The sequence below is a fragment of the Argopecten irradians genome, chromosome 1 (genome assembly GCF_041381155.1).
Source record: "Argopecten irradians isolate NY chromosome 1, Ai_NY, whole genome shotgun sequence".
In the NCBI taxonomy this organism is placed as follows: domain Eukaryota; kingdom Metazoa; phylum Mollusca; class Bivalvia; order Pectinida; family Pectinidae; genus Argopecten; species Argopecten irradians.
In genome coordinates this window covers 20,169,276-20,193,207 of record NC_091134.1, presented here as the reverse complement: position 1 = coordinate 20,193,207, position 23,932 = coordinate 20,169,276, and the positions used below count along the sequence as shown (strand labels likewise).

Genomic DNA, 23,932 nt, shown 5'->3' with positions numbered 1-23,932 from the left:
TATAGAGAAACAGATAATGCATATCTGCATTACAAACATAAACAACACGTATTTAGTCTTTATAAAGGTAAGGATATAAACTAAATATAGATTCCAATGAAGAACCTTAAAAGGTTAAGGGGTAAACGCCATTTTTCCGAGGTCCTTCATCTCATCTTATACAGTTGTGTGACCGCACAACGTACAAAAAAATTGCGTGCGTACATCGTGCGCACAGCTGTGCGGTTCGGATCGCACACCGTACAGCTGTGCGGTCCGTACCGCACAGCTGTGCGATCGGGTCGATCGGTCAATCAAATTTGCGAAATCATTCCAGAAACGGACCATGTTGATGAGTCTAATTTACTTGTCTTGTCATTACAGTGATATCTAAATCTAATACGTAATTTCAGTTTAAACATATGTTTCTACATATGTAATATTTTATCATAATATTTGAAATATAGTTTCATTGATATACATTTAAAATGTATTTATACATTGCATTGTCAGTTTGAGCGATAGCTCTATATATTATATATATACATGAAATATATATTAAAATAAAGCACAAGTTATGTGCATTTATAAGAAGATTATTAACTAAAAGTGATAACATGTACATTAAAATGTAACAGAAATAGACCGATATCAGCAGCAGAGGAAAGGGCGTGTCTTATTGTAATGTAATGTCTGTGACAAACGTTTGAAGATATTAAGATACTTCATGTTGAGGTAAGATTTTGAAAACTTTAGGAATTCCTTTTGGAAAGTCTTTGTCCATTACATAATGTTTCTTCAGAGATGTATACATGTATTGCCAAACAAAGTAAACAACGATGATTTATTTAAATATTTTCTAGAAATAAGATCAACACGAACATTTGAAATCCTTTTAACGACACCCTATCAGTAATGCTTACAATTCTAGTCTTAACGGAACTTAGAATATGTTTGCCTTAAAATGTTGTATTTCATTCACATCAGTACCAATGATGGATATTGCTGTTTGATAACATGTACACGTACCACAGTTCGTTTCCCGACCACAACCTGGTCGCCAGGCTAATCACGACTAGAAATCGCTAGATTTCCTTAAATAGATCAACTTAATGAACTAGCGATCGCGAGGAGTTGTTTCCGGTAACAGCATGTCGAAGTCTTAGGTAATGCTTCTGATGAGATATATGTATGCGACATTCCTCCCAGACGAAATGACACAGATCGAAAGACTTCCTAAACATAGAAGCCAATAATGTCTGAACTGGAATCCAGTCAATAGCGTTTTAACTGGATTGCGAGTTATCTACGAGGATAAATCGCCCTGTTATTATTTCTTTAGCCTGACCATTAATATGATGTCGTTGGTTTGGTTTTGATGAGGTTCGTGTCATGGAATAATGGGCGTATGTGTCTCTGTGGGATCGGAAAGGGTTGTATTCTTTATAACGTTACACAAATGCAGCATATTTTCAAAGTTTATAGATATAGGGATTTTCTGCGTTAGATGCATGTTCAATGCTAATCATATTGACGTTCTTAACGGGGCTTCTATCCAACTTGTTCGGAGGGTTTTGCCTTACAAAATGAGAATCCTTGCTAGAATAGATACATAACAACAGTTACAGTATGTCCGCAAAAAAGGTAAATGATTTGTTTTATCAATTACGAGGTCTAGAGAATGATAACGATTATCCGACCTCATTTTTGGTCTGGTATAGACACATGACGAATATCAACAGCTGATGAAGCCTCGAAATACGATAACGAACCCAACTTGTTGACTGATATGTAAGGAGTTCCGTGTAGCTATGGCTGATAATACGCTAATTATATTCAAGCTAATATCGTATGTCGCTCTTTAATCAGATTTATAGAAACACCTTTTTTCCGAACCCCAGAGAGCAATCCACGGGAAGAAAATGTACAAGATCATATTACGTATGATTCAAATCGTACAATAATAAAACTTAACACATTGTTACAACATTGTTTCATGCAATAGATCTTTTTTTAATGTAGAAAGTAATTAGCGTAACTTTGTCAACATAATTGACGAGGGAGTGATGCGTTTGTTGGAAATATAGCAATAGGATAAAATAAATAGAATTGTTTTTGATGGATTGAAAACAAACATGATTGGCCGATATAGAAGCCTAAAAAATCAAGAAAACGCATCCCACAGACACATATGTCTTTCGTCTCTCCGTGTTCGTGGATATAAATATTACCTTTACACACTTCCTGTTATTGGAGATGGCATCATATTGTTTGTGACCTTCAGAAGTCGATATGTTAACATAGCTCGTTGACGCAAAACAAAAGATGCTTCTTGGATATATTAACATGTCAAATATTTTATGGCATAACCAATAACGGTCTGAAATGACAGATTTATAACATACGCGATAACAATTCTTAAATAACACGTACCATATGTCCTTATCATCAAAGTCGGTTTTGTACTTGACAGTAATTGGACGGGTAGTTGTAGGCTAACATCTTAGTGATATAAACTTTAAATAGCAATATCACTAATTGTTTACATGCAAAAACATTCCTTGATATTAAATACAATCATTCGCAAATGTTATCCCTTTTCGAATGAATAAATAATCCTTTATGTTGTTTGATACTATGGCCATAAAATATATTCTGAAAGTAGTGGTCAAGGGTATAATGAAATTATTCATGGTCAAATTGAAATGAAAGCCCGCAAACCCTTAAGATTGTGGAATCGTTTCTCCAAAGACCAAATGTTATCCATTTCGACCTATCTTTGATCATTTTACACACATAAGGGTTAGGGAACGCTGTTGTCCCAAGTAGCAATATTGTAGATCTAATTAAAGACCTCTACACAAATAATAATGATGTCTGATAATAATGCTGAAAAGCATAGTAGGCCGGGTACGTATATTCCATCTCTGTTGTCCTATTGCTAGACGAAGTACTAAAGATGCCCCACGGCGTGGAGTCATGTTGCCCCCTTTATTCACATTGCGAATACCCCATTATTCGATTGCAAACGACAGACGCTAGGAGGAAACTATAAAGTTACGACAAGATTACTTCACCGGATACTTGGTTACAGGAAGCGGTAAGAAGGGCTGACATAAAGCACGTTGTAAAATCAAAATTGAACAAAGGCCATACAATACAATTAAAACCAGTTGTGGCAATGGGATTACCTTACATATGGCAAAGTCGCATTAGATAATGGTGTTTAGGCATGTGTCTTGTTTCTATATCCCGGTCCCCCGCGGAATTTGATATGGCCAATCAGACGTGTAGAGCACACATTAAAAGATTGGCAGTGAAACGCGAGTTAATGATTATTCAGAGTTTAATTCCCATACACCATTCTTAACAAGATACGACACCTAACGGTCTGGCAATTGATTATATAACGCTTATTATGAATCATCTATGCAACTACGACTTGAAAAGTCTGATAAGAGGTCCAACATTCCTGGTTATATCATAAACAATTCACGTTACTGTATATTTTAAACGCGGTTTTACTTTGTAAAGACTGTTTTACGCGAAGGAAATGCATGCGACCATCAAACAAGTTAGACTAAAATAAAATGCATTGCATTCTGTGAAACGGTTCAAATACTTCAGTCTTTACTTTTACATTTGATGTACCGTATCTGTCGTTACGACAAGTAACCGAATAACACTGAGACAGAGGTTTAAACTTCCTTGTCCTTCATAATTTCGTTAAAGGTATTCAGAATCTGCAGACAAAATTATGCACCACATTTTTCCGTTTCCAAAAGGGCAATTAACGTTTTAAAGTATTAATCGTGTCGACGGAATAAGTAGTTCCAAGTCTACGCGTCTACATGTCAAACAGTTTAGCCATAGGTGTTACCACCATATAAACTGACTTTTCCTTCCAGCAAGAGGACTTTAACATGATTAGGTATATAAAAGAGTAATAAACCTTGTTATTGCATTATAATATTATTATCTACTCAATATGGGTATACAAACAAGCGCATTAAGCAAACAAAATGTGGCGAGGATAAACAGACAGTTATAAGATAACGATGAACGCCTTCCTATATATTCCAACAGATCTCTATGTAACATTTTCTGGAGACATCCGACGACCATTAACATTGTACAAGGGGATATCTGTACCAGGTTTATAGAATACAGAGTGCAAAGACCAGAAAGGATAATTGCTCCACACTAAATTATTCAAGAGTCGTCAACTGTTATCGCTGGTCTCAACGAGTTGGTGAAAATGTTACCCTGCCTACAGAACTCTAACCATAATATCAGCTTTCTTTGTATAGCCGTTACAAATCACCAATTCCACCAGTATACCGTCTACAATGGCAGGCCCCTGGGATTGAGTCAACCCGATCCTCTAACTTTTTCAATTTTCATATTGGCTAAGTTGATATATATTTTGTTTCCAATAGCCTCATTTTACATTTTTCAACCACCCACACTTTTCCCGTTGAGACTTAATCAAAAATAATTTTATTGCGATTTGTGTTATTATTAGAATTGATTCCATATTCTTCTGAAACATGCGTCAGCAGAGGCCAAGAGCGATGTACACAATACTGTTAACGTGAATGTTTTAGAGTCAAACATGATGGCGCTAATTGCATTTTATTATTATCATTATTAACTACAGTTCATCATTGCATTTGCTTTATTGATACATTCATTTAGCTTTTACGCTAAAATTTATCAGTTATCCTGTTCAAACGATTCTAGGTTTAATATGACCTGCAGAACAAAAACTAGGTAAAATCAATGGTTGCCTGATTCCGTCTCATCTATTTGTTGTCCGGTATTACACATCAATGCAGTCGTTAAAGAAACTATAATGTCTCAGGACTTTTAGATAGAGATGTATAATAGACTGTCCCTGACGGACTTGATTAAATATTAGCACACGATTGCCCATAGAAACCATTGCACACCTTTTCATGTTGACTCTGCTCAGACTCCATCACATAACGCACGGCAATTTATGTTTTATGAGAGCAAGATCAGCTCTGTCGGTTTACAGGAATGACCTTTCAATACCAGGACGCAAATACATTTTCAGTCAGACATTTTATAGTTGATAGAAAGGATTTGTTAGTTGCGTAGACAAAATATCACTACAGACAATACGAAAATACGACATGAGATGTAGTTAGCTACTGTCTGCCATTTTTGCATTTTACATCATATATATGTGTGTGTATATAGATGTATTCGGTGATCTAGTCCACTGTTTTGTTTTGAATGATAAATGGAAAAGAGTGAATGCTAGATAATGCTGAAAGAATAGGAGCGAATGCCTTCCTGGATTGCTAATTATTTTGTAAACTAAATGTTTACCATGATACGTTGGGCAGTATGACGATATGTAACTTAATAAGACTTAGACGGAAAGCATATTGGACAGATAGAACAGAAAAAAAACCTAGCTCAAAAGGTTCGTGTGAATAGATCAGGAACTCTCGCCCTCGAAAACCAAGTGTCTAAGTTCCGCCACAGGGACATGAGAAGTAGTTAAAGATTATAAAATCATGGACCTACCAGAGTGCCCTAAGACCATTTTTAGACGTTTTAGAGGTCTGGATTAAAAAAAAACGATAAAAAAATCATACTCTACATGGTCTTCTATATTCATCTTAAATCAAAATTATCGCTCTTTCAAACGCCGTTTTTATGACGATGTACTAGCAATGTGTTTTTATAGCCGTTAAAGGTAGGCAGGTTAGAAATTTGGAGTCTCTGGCTTTCCATCCTTCTCGTATATAGTACCATGTAGAGTATGACTCTGATGGGTCCATGATTATATATAATCTGTAACTAATTTTCAGATCCCTGTGATTTCCACTACACTTCGTTTATGAGACTACAACGTAGTGTAGGCTGATCACGTAGGTAACCGACGATGGGAAATCTTAGAATCGCATTTGATCATGATAACATGAATATAGTCTTTGCATATATTTATTTCTCTAGTTGTTTGCAATGTACCATTTCAATATTTTTAAACATATACAATTAGTCCTCCATAATATCATACTATATGTACTTGTACCCGTTATTTAGCAGAGCGCGCCTATGCCGATCACGTCGTGACTGTTAGTGTCATATATGTGTACGTATTACATATCCGATTGGCTGTCTAATACGAATTATTTTATGTTAACAGGTCCCTGATGTGTTCTCGTACAGTATACAGACATTTACTGAAACACTTTACCAACAGGGGAGGCCATCCTTAAATCACTCTTGCTGGTGTATATAAACTTACCTACTAACCAACTTAATATCAATTTAGCCTAATTGACTTTGATACCTCTATATTTGAGCAATTAACACGTTTGCAGTATGTAAATATTGTGTGTCTTTTACTGAAAACTATGCAACAATGACACATGAAAAATTGAGTATTGTAGAGGAAATTTCGAAAAAACCAAATTGTCTGTGGGTGCATGAATATCGATCTCTGGCTATATTCATAACAATATTGTTTGTTTGACTAAACATTCGCGTGTTAATCACTTCTGGCATATTTACCAAGCCAAGAGTAAGTGCATTTTCATGTTACACTTTGGTCTTAAAGACATCGTAGGGAGCTTTTCATTAACAGACATGTATTAAAATAGTTCGGTTATTGTGTAGTAAAGAACTTCCCTTGTCTCTGCGGAAATATCAGTTTCCTTGGAAAGCTAACAATGGATAAGACGCCGGAATTGCCTAAGTATCCATAGTCATGTCAAAATGCCATGACATCAGACATACCGGATACATATCCTTACTTCATCTACATAGTACTTCAAGTAAAAAACAGACCTGCTAAAAGCATGAATTTTAATGTCAAGGACTAAAACACGTTTTATATATGGTCGTAGTAGCTGCTGCGAGCCTTGTTGGATATTTTAATCTTTAAAACACAATTCCTTACGGAGATGTGTTTTCTCAGTTTGTTCAGTAAAATGCACTTTTAAGTCTCTTAAATTATTTCACCTTTAAAACAACGGTGTCATGATGAAAACAACACTCCGAGGTACAACGACCTCAACGCGCTATTTATTTATTCGACAGCGTAAACGAACGTTCTGCAAACTAAACATCAATACTGGAAATCAATTTATTTTCATTTTCAAATCTTCAGTTTGGATAACAATGTATGTCCCAGATGTTACCTGGTAGAAGAGGGTAATAAAGAACATGTTACTATGTATTAAAATTGTTTTACAATGTTCGCCCTTACAACACAAATTTTATATTCAAGATAAAAACGGATTACTTTAACCGAAATACGTCCTCCATTTCGACGAATGTTAACTCGCACTTTTACACAATAGATACCAAATAACGTCCAGTATAAACAGGATGAGAAGCCCCTCAGATGTCACTGAAGCCTGGGTAGTGTACATGGTCTGGTTTTACGCAAAGCTGTTTGTTTGCTAAATCATAAACACGTTATTAACTGTTGATCTTGCTTACTGTTTATCAGATGACGGGTCAAAGACGACAAATTGTAAATGATTTAAAGTTTTGGGGTGATTTTTGTTATCGACTTTTTAAAATTCTTAAAAAATAAAACCTAGCTCAAAAGGTTCGTGTGAATAGATCAGGAACTCTCGCCCTCGAAAACCAAGTGTCTAAGTTCTCCGCCACAGGGACATGAGAAGTAGTTAAAGATTATAAAATCATGGACCTACCAGAGTGCCCTAAGACCATTTTTAGACGTTTTAGAGGTCTGGATTAAAAAAAAACGATAAAAAAATCATACTCTACATGGTCTTCTATATTCATCTTAAATCAAAATTATCGCTCTTTCAAACGCCGTTTTTATGACGATGTACTAGCAATGTGTTTTTATAGCCGTTAAAGGTAGGCAGGTTAGAAATTTGGAGTCTCTGGCTTTCCATCCTTCTCGTATATAGTACCATGTAGAGTATGACTCTGATGGGTCCATGATTATATAATCTGTAACTAATTTTCAGATCCCTGTGATTTCCACTACACTTCGTTTATGAGACTACAACGTAGTGTAGGCTGATCACGTAGGTAACCGACGATGGGAAATATTAAAAGAATCGCATTTGATCATGATAATATGAATATAGTCTTTGCATATATTTATTTCTCTAGTTGTTTGCAATGTACCATTTCAATATTTTTAAACATATACAATTAGTCCTCCATAATATCATACTATATGTACTTGTACCCGTTATTTAGCAGAGCGCGCCTATGCCGATCACGTCGTGACTGTTAGTGTCATATATGTGTACGTATTACATATCCGATTGGCTGTCTAATACGAATTATTTTATGTTAACAGGTCCCTGATGTGTTCTCGTACAGTATACAGACATTTACTGAAACACTTTACCAACAGGGGAGGCCATCCTTAAATCACTCTTGCTGGTGTATATAAACTTACCTACTAACCAACTTAATATCAGTTTAGCCTAATTGACTTTGATACCTCTATATTTGAGCAATTAACACGTTTGCAGTATACTGAAAACTATGCAACAATGACACATGAAAAATAGAGTATTGTAGAGGAAATTTCGAAAAAAAAACAAATTGTCAGTGGGTGTATGAATATCGATCTCTGGCTATATTCATAACAATATTGTTTGTTTGACTAAACATTCGCGTGTTAATCACTTCTGGCATATTTACCAAGCCAAGAGTAAGTGCATTTTCATGTTACACTTTGGTCTTAAAGACATCGTAGGGAGCTTTTCATTAACAGACATGTATTAAAATAGTTAGGTTATTGTGTAGTAAAGAACTTCCCTTGTCTCTGCGGAAATATCAGTTTCCTTGGAAAGCTAACAATGGATAAGACGCCGGAATTGCCTAAGTATCCATAGTCATGTCAAAATGCCATGACATCAGACATACCGGATACATATCCTTACTTCATCTACATAGTACTTCAAGTAAAAAACAGACCTGCTAAAAGCATGAATTTTAATGTCAAGGACTAAAACACGTTTTATATATGGTCGTAGTAGCTGCTGCGAGCCTTGTTGGATATTTTAATCTTTAAAACACAATTCCTTACGGAGATGTGTTTTCTCAGTTTGTTCAGTAAAATGCACTTTTAAGTCTCTTAAATTATTTTACCTTTAAAACAACGGTGTCATGATGAAAACAACACTCCGAGGTACAACGACCTCAACGCGCTATTTATTTATTCGACAGCGTAAACGAACGTTCTGCAAACTAAACATCAATACTGGAAATCAATTTATTTTCATTTTCAAATCTTCAGTTTGGATAACAATGTATGTCCCAGATGTTACCTGGTAGAAGAGGGTAATAAAGAACATGTTACTATATGTATTAAAACTGTTTTACAATGTTCGCCCTCACAACACAAATTTTACATTCAAGATAAAAACGGATTACTTTAACCGAAATACGTCCTCCATTTCGACGAATGTTAACTCGCACTTTTACACAATAGATATCAAATAACGTCCAGTATAAACAGGATGAGAAGCCCCTCAGATGTCACTGAAGCCTGGGTAGTGTACATGGTCTGGTTTTACGCAAAGCTGTTTGTTTGCTAAATCATAAACACGTTATTAACTGTTGATCTTGCTTACTGTTTATCAGATGACGGGTCAAAGACGACAAATTGTAAATGATTTACAGTTTTGGGTTGATTTTTATCGACTTTTTAAAAATTCTGGTAAAACTAAGATTTCTATACATTGCCGGTGTCTGTCAACACTCATCAGCTAAAATAACAAACATATAGGACCAAAAGGTAATATTAATTAAATTATCATTATGACTGTTTTTCCCATAAATAAAGCTTGGTACCCACAGCGAATTCTCTAGATAATAAACGATATTCCGCTTCTTTGTTATAAACCTGATAAACTGCTGTATTTTGGTGCCTATATCGACAAAAGATTACTGTATCATTCGGCAATATTTGGCTTTTTGTACAATTAAAAATGAAACAAAAATATAATAACGCGTTGAAGTTTCGTTTAACATATACCAAACAAATCTAAATGTACGATATTTACCTTTGGCCAGTGCCTCTAGGCAAAAGCAAAACAATGATTAAGTGTAGAAAACTAGGAGTACGTACCTTCTGGTAAGGCCGTGGAGAACTCGATAGTGTCACTTGCATTGCTGACTTCTCCGCTGCCGACCGTCACCATGAATGTTTTATATGTTGACAGTGGCACGAGCCCCCTTATGGTAAACTGTCGTTTTATCCCATCGATATTATGTGTGATCCGTAGGAAGCTTTGATTGGGGTTGACGATTTCATACGTTACTTGGAAATATCGAATTAAGTTATATTCCTCATCCGTGTGATGGACGTCCCACGACAGCCGGGTGGTGGTCCCCCTCACGGAGCCTCTCAAGTCACGTGGTGCACAAAGTGCATCTGAAAGTAGGTAATAAAATAAACAGTCAGAACACAGAATACCACACAAACTAACAGAAATCAACAGATGGCAGGATAACGTAAACAGGCCACAAAAGCTTACGTTCTTAACTATGATGACCAAAATGGATAAAACTTAGCACAGAAACGTAATTTACCAGAACCAGTCGTGGTCAGTGCTTATAAGCAACTATGAATTAATACAAAGAAAAAAATACTATTGCCTGCATAAAGTATGTCGTTATGTGGAGTGGAGTGTATACTTTTATAAAGAAAATCCATACATCGACGAAGAAACTGGAAGCCATTCAAGTTTTTTTTTCTTTTTATATAAAAAAAAAACGTTATTCGATGTACATTTTTTTTAAATATGTAAGAAAACCGATTTTAATATGCTACAGGCATGTTATTCCCGACATACGCGTATGCAAATGAGGAAGGATTAACTTTCACTCTCTATCATAAATGGCATCTCGGCTTGTGAACCATCGTTCGTGTAATCTATATGCCAGAAACAGAATCGATATCTCGGCGTACATATAAATCGAATAGGTTAAAGTTAATGTCGTCTTTTGTAACAAAATTATACAATATTCTGCTAGAGATGGCATTTTCTGGGTGTAATTGTTAAAATAAAACTTGATGGCATCTGTAATGCTTTGCGAAAGTATCCGACCTTTCTTTGTTTAATCTTCAACCTCTGAAGATGTTTTGCAAAGCACACAAACCACATAAAAACATCCTTAATGAAATATTTTAAAATTCAATTTCTAGTATTTTTTGTTTGTTTTGGTTACACTTCTTCGATCACGTCAAAGAGGGACTATTCCACTCCTTTGCCATTTATTATTTGTTTGTTTGATTAATTAACGTCCTAGTAATAGCCAGGGTCATGTAAGGACGGCCTCCCATGTATGCGGTGTGTTGCATGTATGTTGTGCGAGGTGCGTGTTTTGGGAGACTGCGGTATATTCATGTTGTGTCTTCTTGTATAGTGGAACTGTTGCCCTTTTTATAGTGCTTTACCACTGAAGCATGCCACCGAAGACACCAAGTAACACACCCCAACCGGTCACATTATACTGACAACGGGCGAACCAGTCTTCCCACTCCCTGTATGCTGAGCGCTAAGCAGGAGCAGAAACTACCACTTTTATAGACTTTGGTGAGTCTCGGCCAGGGGACAGAACCCAGAGCCTTCCTCACAGGGGCGAACGCTCAACACAGGGTCAAAAGTGAGGCGGTGCCAAGGGAGGCATTAGGAAAGATAAAGTCACTTAGGAAGAAGAGAAAAGATAATATCCTAAACCCATTTATTAGTTATTTACAGACGACACTTAAGCTTGCACCGCAAACTTTTCATTGACCAAGGTCATTCGAACCAGACATAAGTGATACCTACAACCTTTCCTATTTGTTGGAAATCTTACAGGTTACAACTAACCTAACAGTTTCGATTATATGGTGGTTATATAATTTACCTTTAAATGGTATCGACTACTCTCTAAAATCAGGCTGATGTACTTTTAATGAGCATCAGGAGGACAATTAAGTGTCGACATTATTATCAATTTTACAATTAAAACTTAATTTCCCTTGCAGATTTATTGTTGCTTTCGTTTGGGTTTTTGTTGAGTAACTACTAACAGTTATGGTCATGGACAGCCTCCCTGTATGCTCTCATGTTTCCCTGTTACCATGAAAGCCCTATATATAGTACTGAAGCATACTATGAAAAAAAAACCGGCCTTTACTTCGACTTATAAAGCTTTTACTCATCTGAAACAAATTAAGATATTTTTCCTTTCAAACGAACTCATGAAAATGTTAGGGGTATATAAAGTATTACGGATTACGGGAAACAAGTACAGTCGGATCGTTCAACCAATTTAAGTGTTTTAAAGAATAATAATGGTGCAAAATATCGGTATTACAATAAACCATTTTAAGAAATAAATACAATTTCAAAAGTTTTACTATTTTTAGATTACTTGTACATGTCTATCTTGAAAACCATTCTGCATTGCATGTCAAGTGAATTAAAGTATGTAAAGAACTTTTCTGCTCAATTACACGTATCAGTGTTGTTCTCAATTTAGTAACAACTGAATGACAATAACATAAAGCAGAACCATGGTAACACGATTTTAATGATTTTCACATTAAACAGTTCTGTGTCTGCACAACGACTAAAACACCATACTTCATATGTATATGACCAGCCCATTGATCTACGATGTTAATTGATGATTAATTGATGATATAGTGAAATTTCGTTTAACTGATTTCATAAAGTAACAACAAAAGTACACAGAGGGATAGAAAGAAATTTTAGATTAAAATATCATCATGACATTTCTTATTAAATTCCAAAACCATGTATACTTGCAGTGGTGAGTGTTCGCTTCTATATTTTAATATGTCAATCGTTGTGATGAGGGGGGTTCTTACCGTTCCTAAGTGCCCTTATGTACAATTAATGAAACATGAGTACTCTTATCGCCCCACCTCGCACTGCACAATTATCTGTGAATATATTAAATTACACGTGAACAACGGTTGTCAAGTGCGGACATTTTATCTGAATAGAAACATGTTGGCATAGTTACCGTTACAATTTTTGTCAGTTTGAAATCCAATTGTCCAGGAAGCAGATCATTCATTACTGAACTCCAAAATAAAATACCTTTATGCCACGTAAAGTTACGTAGATAGTGCGTTAGATAGGGCACAATAAATTAATTAACATGTTCTAATTGATTCGTTTCGAATTATCCAGCTGACTGCAGATAGACACATACAGTGCATATTATATTCAAACTACACGGCAATGGCTTGGTTGTATACACGACAACCGGTATTGTCAACTTTGAAATCTAATTCGTCCGCAAGGTCTCGGCAGTAACGTTCAAGGATACAAAGGCCAACAGCTGAAGATAAAGATGAAATACCATATGTAGAATTTATAAACCTAAACGCCAAAATATTCGGAAAAACGGAAACCTTGAGTAACAAAGGCATGTTATACATAATATGAACTTTGACGTATGAATATTGCGAGTTACGAAAAATAAGCATTTTATATCAATTCAACACCGTAAATGTATATGAAATAGATAGTATTATTGCTATGTAGTATCACTATTGCAAAGAATTCAATTGTAGATAATAACATTTTAAATACATCTTTTACGAAATTTTATTAAAAGTATCGTCATATGCAGATAATACACCAATTGCTTCCGTACTTGTCATGCTTTGCTCGCGGTTGTTTAAAACATTTACATACAAATGTTTCATTCGGTGCCTCCAGAAATCATAACCCAAGGGGTAATATTCTTACATTGTCAAACACGAGGCTTGCCGAGTGTTTAACAGCTGAGGAATATTACGCCGAGAAAAGTTTTTTGCCATTTGATAGAGTCATGTTACTTTATATTACATGTCATGAATGACATGATAACCATATGAATTGAATTCAAATTATGGATGTTCTAAAATGATCTATCAATTTGCTATTAACTAGAGGTCAGTAATTATCAATGGTAGCACACGCGTATTAGGGACAATTGTCGGGCCAATTACACTATTAACAAATTGCCGATAACGACGCCAAATGGACATTGGACAAACAATTGTGACGTTAACACCATATGTGTTGACATGTATCGGGAAGCATTGAAGAGCAGATGACTGCACTTAGTGTAGCGACATGTGGTTGGTATACGGATATGTCCGATTATCAATCGAATCTACCGTGACTTTTGTGGCAAGAGTAATGCAGTGTGTAAAATATGGTTGACATTAACGATAAGATCTTCGTACTTATTTTGTTTATTATATATTTACATTGATACCAAGGCAAACTTCTGAAGGACATATATGCCAGATCAATGCCAGGTTTTCCCTTGTACATCGGTGGATGCTTTTCAAAAGAAATCAAGGCTTTGGATTCTTAAGCGTTTTGTCATTGTGATCCGGTCACAAAATTTGACCGTGGTTTTAGTGATTGTAACAATACTCGAGTAGAATCTTCCTTCTGCGTTGTAAAAAACAATTTCATTACTTCGTGTGTGAAAATAATCAGAAATGAATTGCAAAGAATCTTCTCAGAATAAAGTTTTTTGCCCTACACAATTGCATGTGTCTTTCAGGGAACCCCTTCTACATTGCATGTCAAGTGAATTAAAATATAAGCTGCAAGAATTCTACTCAATTGCACTTCACGGTGTTGTTCTCAATTTAGTAACAAATGAATGGCAATGACACAAACCACACACATGTTAACACAATTTTAATGTTTTTTCACATTAAACAGGTCATGCGTCTGCACAAAGACTACCACACCAGAATTAAGATTAATATGACTAGCCCATTGATCTACGATGTTAATTATTGATGTTTGTATCGTTGTTACCTTCGGTTGGATTTTGTATATATACTGTACATTCGTTCTGTGAAAGGCCCTGTTGTGTTATTACTTAAAGTTTTATTAGGAATGTGAGACCGTCTGAAATGTATACTCCATGCTTATAGATAATGTAGATAACATTGCATATAAATGTTCAAAATAGTATGGAGCCGATAAGTGTAATACCTCAAATGCTTTAATATTTTCATCTTTTTTAATAGTTCTATTATAGTAATTTTTATTACATATTGTAAACTAAAAATTACACATCAGATAGCCTGTTAGTTTCTGGTACCGCTTAGTAATCAATATAAAAATAGTGGGACGACTTGTTTGCCAGTTGTCAGTGCGTGCATTCTCCCAAAACAAATACACGCACACACCTCATATACATGGGAGGCCGTCCTTAAATGTACTTGGTGTTTAATCTTATCCACCAACCCAACACAAATGCTTTGTTTCAGTACAAGACTAAGTGTGTCATAACAGGAAAGCGAAACATTTCGTCCTAACCAAAATGTCGTGTTTACGATTTAGCACAAATTAACGATGAAAATATGTCTGTAACACTCTAATCAAACACACGAGAGGGCACGGTAATCTATAACTTATGTCGAAGATTGTTTGGCTTTGTTTACCATCAGTTAAGATAATCAGAGAGCACTTTCATTCCCATTGCCTATCTGCTACCACTCACTACATATACATACGCACGCACGTACAAAAATGTATATCTTACGCATATTTTTTGTGCAGGATTTTTGTGTTCGGTCCATGTTCTTTAATGTCAAAGACTGACCTAAAGTTCCGTTGCTATAGAACACCTTTGTCAAGGTTTAGGGGATTAAGGTGTTCAGAAGGATAATGAATTTTCTTTTAATAATTAAATAAGTGTTAATGTATGAGAAATAAGACAAGTATAAAATCTAATCTGAACCTTTTTATGCCCATATGCAATCAAAATGCACCATCTAGAATTAAAGACGTTGTCGTTATTATTATTTCGCAGAACATGTTTTTTCTCATTAAATAAATGAAATAACACTTGTAGATTTCAACGTGACATATGTTATCTTGATTGACGTAGCTATAGTTACTCTGTACGCAGTTTTTCTTAGCAATAAATTCATCGGGTGCCGATGATAAAAAACAACTCTTGCGGCTTAGTTTTGTAAAACATCTACGTAAATCGGATCTCCAGACGTGTGTTGATTCCCCGCATTGTTATTGTTCTAGCGCAAGCTATTCACGTGCTGTATGTAGGTTAAAAGGTTGTTAAAACATCCGTGAATCCTAAACACACAAACAGATCGATCTGGCTTATGCACTGTTTATGTTCACGTCGTTGAATGCGAACAGCTTTGAAATGCATCATAAAGTATTTGTTTAACTTACATATCCAGTAGAAACGGGAGAACATTAAGTGAGTTACGGAAAACTTCTGCCATTCAGCAATGTCGTCATTGTAAAGTGATCATCGCCTTTTCACCTGGAACACTAGAACGGAAGTTTTTTATCGTCAGTGATGTTTTCAGGTTACCGGAATATTTTGTTATCATTTTCCGGTTTCCTGGCCACCTATTATACAACATGTTCTCTCAGAAAATCCCTGCTTTCTTATCTATAATATCAAAACACATTAGCGTCGACATAATGCATTTATATCGGGTAGTGCAGATTATCTATATGGTCGCGTGCACGCTTGTCTCGGCCATTCTATTAACGGAAGAGCTCTTACAGATTATTGATTACATGAAATTGGATAATTTGAAAAAAAATATTGCCAATTATTTGTCAATCTTTCTATCCGAAGATTATCTGTCATAATTTGCCTCTGTTCATCTGTGACATACCTCGTCAATTTAGCACTAAATGCGGACCTATTTACGACAATACTGAAGCCTTTAATATGTCTATGTTAAACGAAATGGCGTGATAAAACACATAGAGTGATAAAGAGGCTAAGAGCGAGTATATCACAGCTGGTTAGGGGGCGAGAACAGGATGTATATGACAGTTAATCATCGTAATTCAAGCTTAACATGCACAACTTAACGATAATATAAAGTGCACGAAATACTTTCTCCGATGGATACAATGCTAATTGATATTAACGTTTTATTTGGAATACACAAAGCCATGTATGCTATTCATGGTTGTATTACCATCAAATATCTTTAGTAAGGTTTAAGTATATCTTTTATACAGGAATTTACAATATTTCTAAAAATATTTCTACTGTGGTTAATTCTTAAAGGTTTCTTATAATATTACTTGTGCAACAAAATAAATGCAAAAGCCATTAGAAAGATTTTGCTCGGTTGTAAAATATTTCAAAATACAATTTATATTGGAAAGAGAGTTAGAGAAGACTCACAATCATCACAAGATTTGTTTGTTTGTTTGATTTTTACGGCTCATCGACATCTAAGGTCATTTAGATCCAAACTGCAAGTCATGCATAAGTTTGAAAAGTCCAGATAGATAGATGATGACTGCATCTAAAATATCAGGAATGCTTTGTTCTATATATTTAAACCGTCAATTAACTCAAAAAAGTGGAACCGTTGTTTGTATTTTTGTCAAAAATCTTTATACTTTAAGGTGTTAAGTACGTTTAAAGATGAAGACACTATGAAGGAATTAAGGGTTTGTCCCCCGGCCATTGCTCGGTAATCAGTGTCCGTATTTTAATGTTAGTAATCAGCAGGCAGAGAATGTTCCGTTCACAATCAATTAACCATGCTCCCACTGTGTCAGCAAGGCGCTTTAACGAGGCCACAAAGGATTGGAATTATTTTAAAATATCCCCAACCTGCTGATGAGCACTGATTGTTCATAGTAATTAAAAGTTTTAATGATTAATTTGACATTATTATTGCTGCCAGGGGGCGTAGTGCTAATTCCTGTTTCACTGCAGGTTTTGTAATAGTGGTGTATGTCAATTGAAAGTGAAGCCTGGTGCCCATATATTTGTCTAAGAGGCATCTTTCATTCAAAATTTAATCATGTGACATTTTAAGTCAATATGCACCTTTGCATGTATTCTAATGTTCCCAGAGTAATTAGCAGGTTTTTTTATCCCACGATTTTAATCGGTATATTGTAATATGATTTGTCGTTTTCACCATCCGGGTTCGTTATTTCTATTTCGATTTTCCTCAACGATATGCTAACATCGCTATTCAATGCTTCCACGTCTAAATTTCAATAAAAGGAAGCACTTGACACGAATACAAGTACACATACCGCCCATACATTGTAACGAATTGAGATGTTCATGCAGTACATTAAGTACAAAACTAGATTCACATAATAACTTTAAATATCTAATTTAGTATATCATTTTACAAGTTTAACGTAATGAGTACAATTAGCCTAGATAATATGATAGGGTTACCGCTGTCGGCTTCATCAGTGATATCTTTCATACACGTTTACGTCAGGTAAAAACCTTAACGGATTGGATGACAGCAGCGAGACTCTCAGCATAACAAAAATCCTACTGGTCTAGCTTCATATCAAAATAAAATAGTAGAATGTCTCGTATCTTTCCTGACCGGCTTGCACTTCAATCAGAAGACAAAATAAACGTAACCAGTAACTTCAAGTATCGCTGTAAAACAAAAAAACAATCGTAGAAATCAGTTCGTATCTAATCAAAATATGTGTCGGTGTTACACAAATCCAATAACAATACAGATAATGATGAAAAGATACTAATATCACAGAATCATCTAAAAATGCAATGTAGATTTTTTAGAAATTGACATACGTTGCTTTGAAAAAGAGGATGGAAAGCCGTCGAATGATTGTGTGGGTTTCGTCTACATTTCAACCAGATTTTCTATCTCTTTATAAAATGTGAGAACTGGGACACAGAAATGTCCCCACTGTGTTAGAACCATTTCGAATGGCTGGATTGAGGCGCGACAATGTTCCCTTAATTACGGTCCTTTACGTTTTACGACTATTTTCCCTGCAGCTCGATATTCACTGCCACACTAAATGCCAAGAGACTTTATTTGGTTTAGCTGAAAGGTAATAACGGTTCTAACGATAGTTGTGAGCATTAAGAAATGTTCTTCCTCGTGCAGTATACTACTACAGTTCACAAGGAAATTGTAGTTGATTTGGGGTTATTAAAAGTATAGAAGATGGTCATTTTGCGATAGCGCAATTGCCACATCTACAGACATTGCAGCTACAAGTGGCTCAGGCGCACTTCCCCATAATTCATAGAACGTGTATAACCCTAGTGATGCTATGATTATATATTATATAGAGTTAGTACCCCATGTGGTCTGATTATATGACATAGAGTTGGTACTCCCATGTGCTTTGTGCTTTTCGTCAAATTTCAACCAGAAAATTCACACCTTATAATCATATACATGACGTCTATTTTGTTTGTTTCTGACCTCATTTTATTTCAGTAATCATCTGGACTAACGCTGTATATATTGTGCATACACAAGGATGGTTTAGAAAAGGTTATTCTGTTCTTGTGCAAGACAGTAACGCAGGTAAACATTCTGAGATTGAATCTTATGATTATCTACCAGTGTCAGATATTGACTAAAGTTAATTTGTATGTATGTTATTTTGGATTGACGGTCATTCAATAGCTCTTGCAAAATATCGTATATCACTTCTGCGAATTGACTTTACCGTTATTCAGGAGGTGTTAATAGTGCTTAAATCTTGTCCGCGGGCACCAGTCGATCACTTGGTAAGGTAATTGTATGTACATGTACTTTTACAGTGAGCGTTACAACATTAGATCTAGGTTAATTGAATTACAAATTGAAGCGATGCGAGACAGTATTGGTTGTATATATATATGTTTGTGTTATCATCGCCACTGAAACTATGATTCATTACAACATGTTCTCGTGTATAAAAATATATCTTATTTAATATATAATTAAATGTAAAATCATTTGTTTATATCGCATATCAGGGATATGGTTCACTAGGATAACGATATACAACATAAGTACTTATGTCCATGACTAGTTCGACAATGACTTTAATCCATCTGATGACCAGTATGCTCCGTTTGATAGAGGTTCTGACAACACCGCATAAGGATTTACGTTCTAGTGATCTTTCAAGTAGGCCAATCTAATAACTATTTCTAAATTTCTTGACTGGGACGAACTCTGTTGCAAGAGCTGTCAGGATCATTTTCATGTATGTAGAAATTTCGCCGAAAGTGCAGTACATGCTGCGACGAAATTTTGTAGCTAAGTGGAGAAAAATAGATTTGAACTGAAGTACAGTGAGTACAAAGTTCAATGTACCATTAACTGTTGGCCGGTTGCTTGATCAGACATAACGCCTAAGAACAGCAAAGGTCTGTCGTGCATGCAATGATTTGCGTGTGTAAATGTCGGTGTGGTTGGGAGACTGCGGTGTATGCGTGTTGTGTCTCCTTGTGTTAGTATGTTTGGAAGGTTGCGGTATGTGTGTGTTGTGTCTCTTTGTGATAGTGTGTTTCGGAGGCTGCAGTATGTGTGTGTTGTGTCTCCTTGTGATAGTGTGTTTCAGAATCTGCTGTATCTGTGTGTTGTGTCTTTTTGTGATAGTGTGTTTCTTAGGCTGCAGTACTGTATGTGTATGTTGTGTCTGCTTGTGAAAGTGTGTTTGGGAGGCTGCGGTATGTGCGTGTTGTGTGATAGTAAAATTCTTGCAATTATAGTAGTATCTAGCTGAAGCATGCCTTTGAAAACACCGAACAGAACACCCCACCTGGTTATAGTATACAGCTATTGTCTCGGCCAACTGTGGGCTAAACAGTAGCAGGAACTATCACTTTTATAGACTTGGGCGTGTGTCGTCCAGAGGATAGAATTCAAGGACTACCTCAGAGGGACGAGCGCTCAACAGAAGGTCAAAAGTGAGATGGATTATTGAGGATTACTGTTAATTTTTTTTTAATGTTTGCTACCATCCTGGTTGCTACCATCCCAGGATGGTAGCTGATGGTAGCTTTTATAATCGATCGCTTTACCAGCCATGTTGTTGGGATTTCACATGGTTATAAATAGTCTGTTCACTTTGATTGGCTGGCCAAAACGATTTACGTATGTTGATTGGTTACTTGTTGTTGAAGATTTCATGTGTGTAAGGGGTATCAGTGGGGAAATTATTGCAAATAAATTATCATTTGATAAACCAAGAGAAGTCCGAACGTTTTTCTGGTTGTTTATCTGACATTATTCTCAGAAATCACACAAGGCGGCGCTACACGTACTGAATAGAATATAAGTTCGCAATCGGATCCCTTCGGAGTAATTGACGGAAATTACTCCGAGACGTCGCGATTGTATAAGTTCGGTGATTAGCCGAGTTTTGTTTCTACATATAGCCTAACTAGTACTGTTAGCTAGATGATCATGACCTACTTGTATAAACTGTCCGTACTGGGAGATGCTGAAACAAAGTTAGGGCTTTACTTAGGGGATATTTGTGGAACTGTACGAGCAAAAGTAAAGTACAGTTGTAACCGAAATGTTATCCTTGTTTCTATGCGTATATTATGTATTTCACCAACTTGTATCAGTACAGTGTACATAAGGCGGAATACTTGTTAGCATTTGAAAAAGGCCCCTGCAACTACTGAACAACTTAATTAAAATAAACAAAACGTTAATTTTCATAACGCAGGTCGTATTACAGTGTATGTTTCCCAACGTTGTCATAATTGCAACGCGTTAGTTGACTATTTTTGCGCAAGACGGCAAAACTTCAACTTGTTTGATGTTGTAACCTCATCCTTGGCCATATTGTGTTTTAATTGTTTTAAAGAAACTTTTATTTTTTGTTTCGGAAAGGTAGCCTAGTGGTCATTTCATGAAGTTGATTATTTTTTAAATGGAATGCGAAAGCATTTAAATTATCATTCTTCAAAAATGAATTGTCATCAGAAATATGGCAGCTAACTGTGAACAGAACAATACGTCAAGCTTTCCTATTATCGCTTTCTAATAAATAATGCTGTATGGTAGCCTTGTTAGCTTTTTGGGAAGCTAATACTTGTTAATTATTGTGCTGGGATGGCATGTTATTTGTTAGAGTTCTAGCTTGCAGTGATATCTTTTTATGCATGCATAATGCAGATACCAAGTAATGCAAGCAAACGGTTACATTATATCGACAAATACTTGATAGCGATCTATTTGTCCAAGTTCCAATAAATGCACAAATTTAATTGACGCAGAAAATATCTAAATTGAGAAAACTTCAAAGTGTTGGATAATTTAACGCAGTGGTATTTCATGAGACAATTTACCACAGACTTTCACTTTCAACAGCGCATTCTCAATTTATTTTCAGTTTTCATAGTGCCGTTCGTAATTTAGTATTACGAAACCATACATGTATTTCGATTAGAAGTTTCATTTTTAACGCACTGTCTTTGAACTTCTAGTCATTGAAGCAGTAAGAGACAAAGCGAAGATTACGTAGGTTAATTATATCTAACGAGCTAAGTTCATTTAAGGGCGGTCTCCCCTGGTACGCGATGTTTCTTTGTGATGGGTATAAACGACAGTCTGTTTAAGAACAAAAGAATTACGCAATTTTGGTTTTGAAAAAATCCTGACTAAGATTACAAATGACACATTTACGAACGCTTTGGCATACTCTTGTAATTAAAGGCATGCAAAAGTACAATACTGGCTAGTATTGCCTTGGTTATCTTGGCGGTAATACTCCTGTATTTGACTATCATATTTTCAATTATCTCAAAGAAATCGGTATTTTAAACAAAATATGAACGTTTTCTCATCTTATCATCATATCAACTCAACATTTCATCGTTGCATGAACATTGTGCATGGGTTTTCTCATGTGTTTTAGCCAAAACAATTTTATTCCGTGCAAGTCTTTTTCTAATAAAATAATCATTTACAATCTGTGTTTTTGTTCTTACTTGCATTTTTTTTAATCTGATCTTTTAGAAACAATCACTGTTTATATCCTGATATTAATGCCCGACTTGTAGTTTGGCCCAAAATTACCTGAGTTGCCGATGGGCCGTAAAACTCAAACAAACAATCAAATGCATTTGACTAAGCTTCAACAATGCCATAGTTAAAAAGCACCTTTAATGGATCATGATTTTATGATTGTATTACCATGTGACAGGTTTTAGTTATACTTCCGGTATGCCCTAGTCATGTTATTGCCTATATGACGGTACAACGAAGTCAGATACACTCCACAAGGGATTACTGGGTTTAGTGTCTATGGCAGCCAACAACCAACTCTATCCACTCAAACTATAACTACAATTTATAAACAAACATGAACATGCATATATTCAACCAAGCTAAGTACTTGTGCCCCAACGAAATGGACAACATTTGTTTGTTCTCGATTCTTATTTCTTCCACTTTTACCCGCCGTGAAAGTTTCCCGGGCATTTATCAGAAATACCCGTCGGGAAGTAAAAATGATGGACCAATATGCTCCATACGAGATGAGGATGAAAATGAATGATTTTTGTTCGAGAATGGAATCCCAAGATGGCTGCCAGGGTCTACTTTCTGTTTTTAGATTGCAGTCTCCGATATTGTTGTAATTCGTATATGTATATCGGGTTTAAATATATATCAATCACACAGACTGGTTGCCATAATAATAACATATGGAGGTCTCTGAAGTTTTTAGATAATGCTATAAAACAATACCAATTTGTATGAAGAGGTTAAAAGGGATACTGATCTTAATGGGAGAATTAATACATATGAGGGATAACGAACACTAACATGTAAATTGGGGGTTACTTATGGTGATATTAGTGATTTTCTGATTGGATCATACATATGCAAATGCCTGTCCTCATTTTTGAAAAAGAATAAACTCAAATTTTAGCGTTAATAAGTTTTTAACAAGTCTACGTATTGATGAATTCTACTGGTATAAATGTTGAACTAAGATTACCGCAGTCGCTAATACAGTTTTAGCATGAACTAATTCTCTAAAGTTGAGTAATATTGACGAAACTTTGACCAGGTCTGGTAATCTAGACCGTCAGTCGACAGAAATATTTAACAAGAGAAAGCGAATATAATTAGAAGTATGCCTGGTGTACAGTAGGTCACACCAGCAGATAA

The 23,932-nt window shown here is 35.6% G+C and overlaps 1 protein-coding gene across 1 annotated transcript in view; it reads right to left on the bottom strand.

The window, feature by feature from the left end:
- The window catches only part of LOC138317086 (uncharacterized), a 70,448-nt gene that overhangs the window by 24,568 nt on the left and 21,948 nt on the right, over window positions 1-23,932 (bottom strand). Inside the window, exon 2 of the mRNA XM_069258709.1 lies at window positions 10,091-10,396. Within this exon, the coding sequence (XP_069114810.1) occupies window positions 10,091-10,396 (306 nt within the window). The remainder of the gene's footprint in view (window positions 1-10,090; window positions 10,397-23,932) is intronic.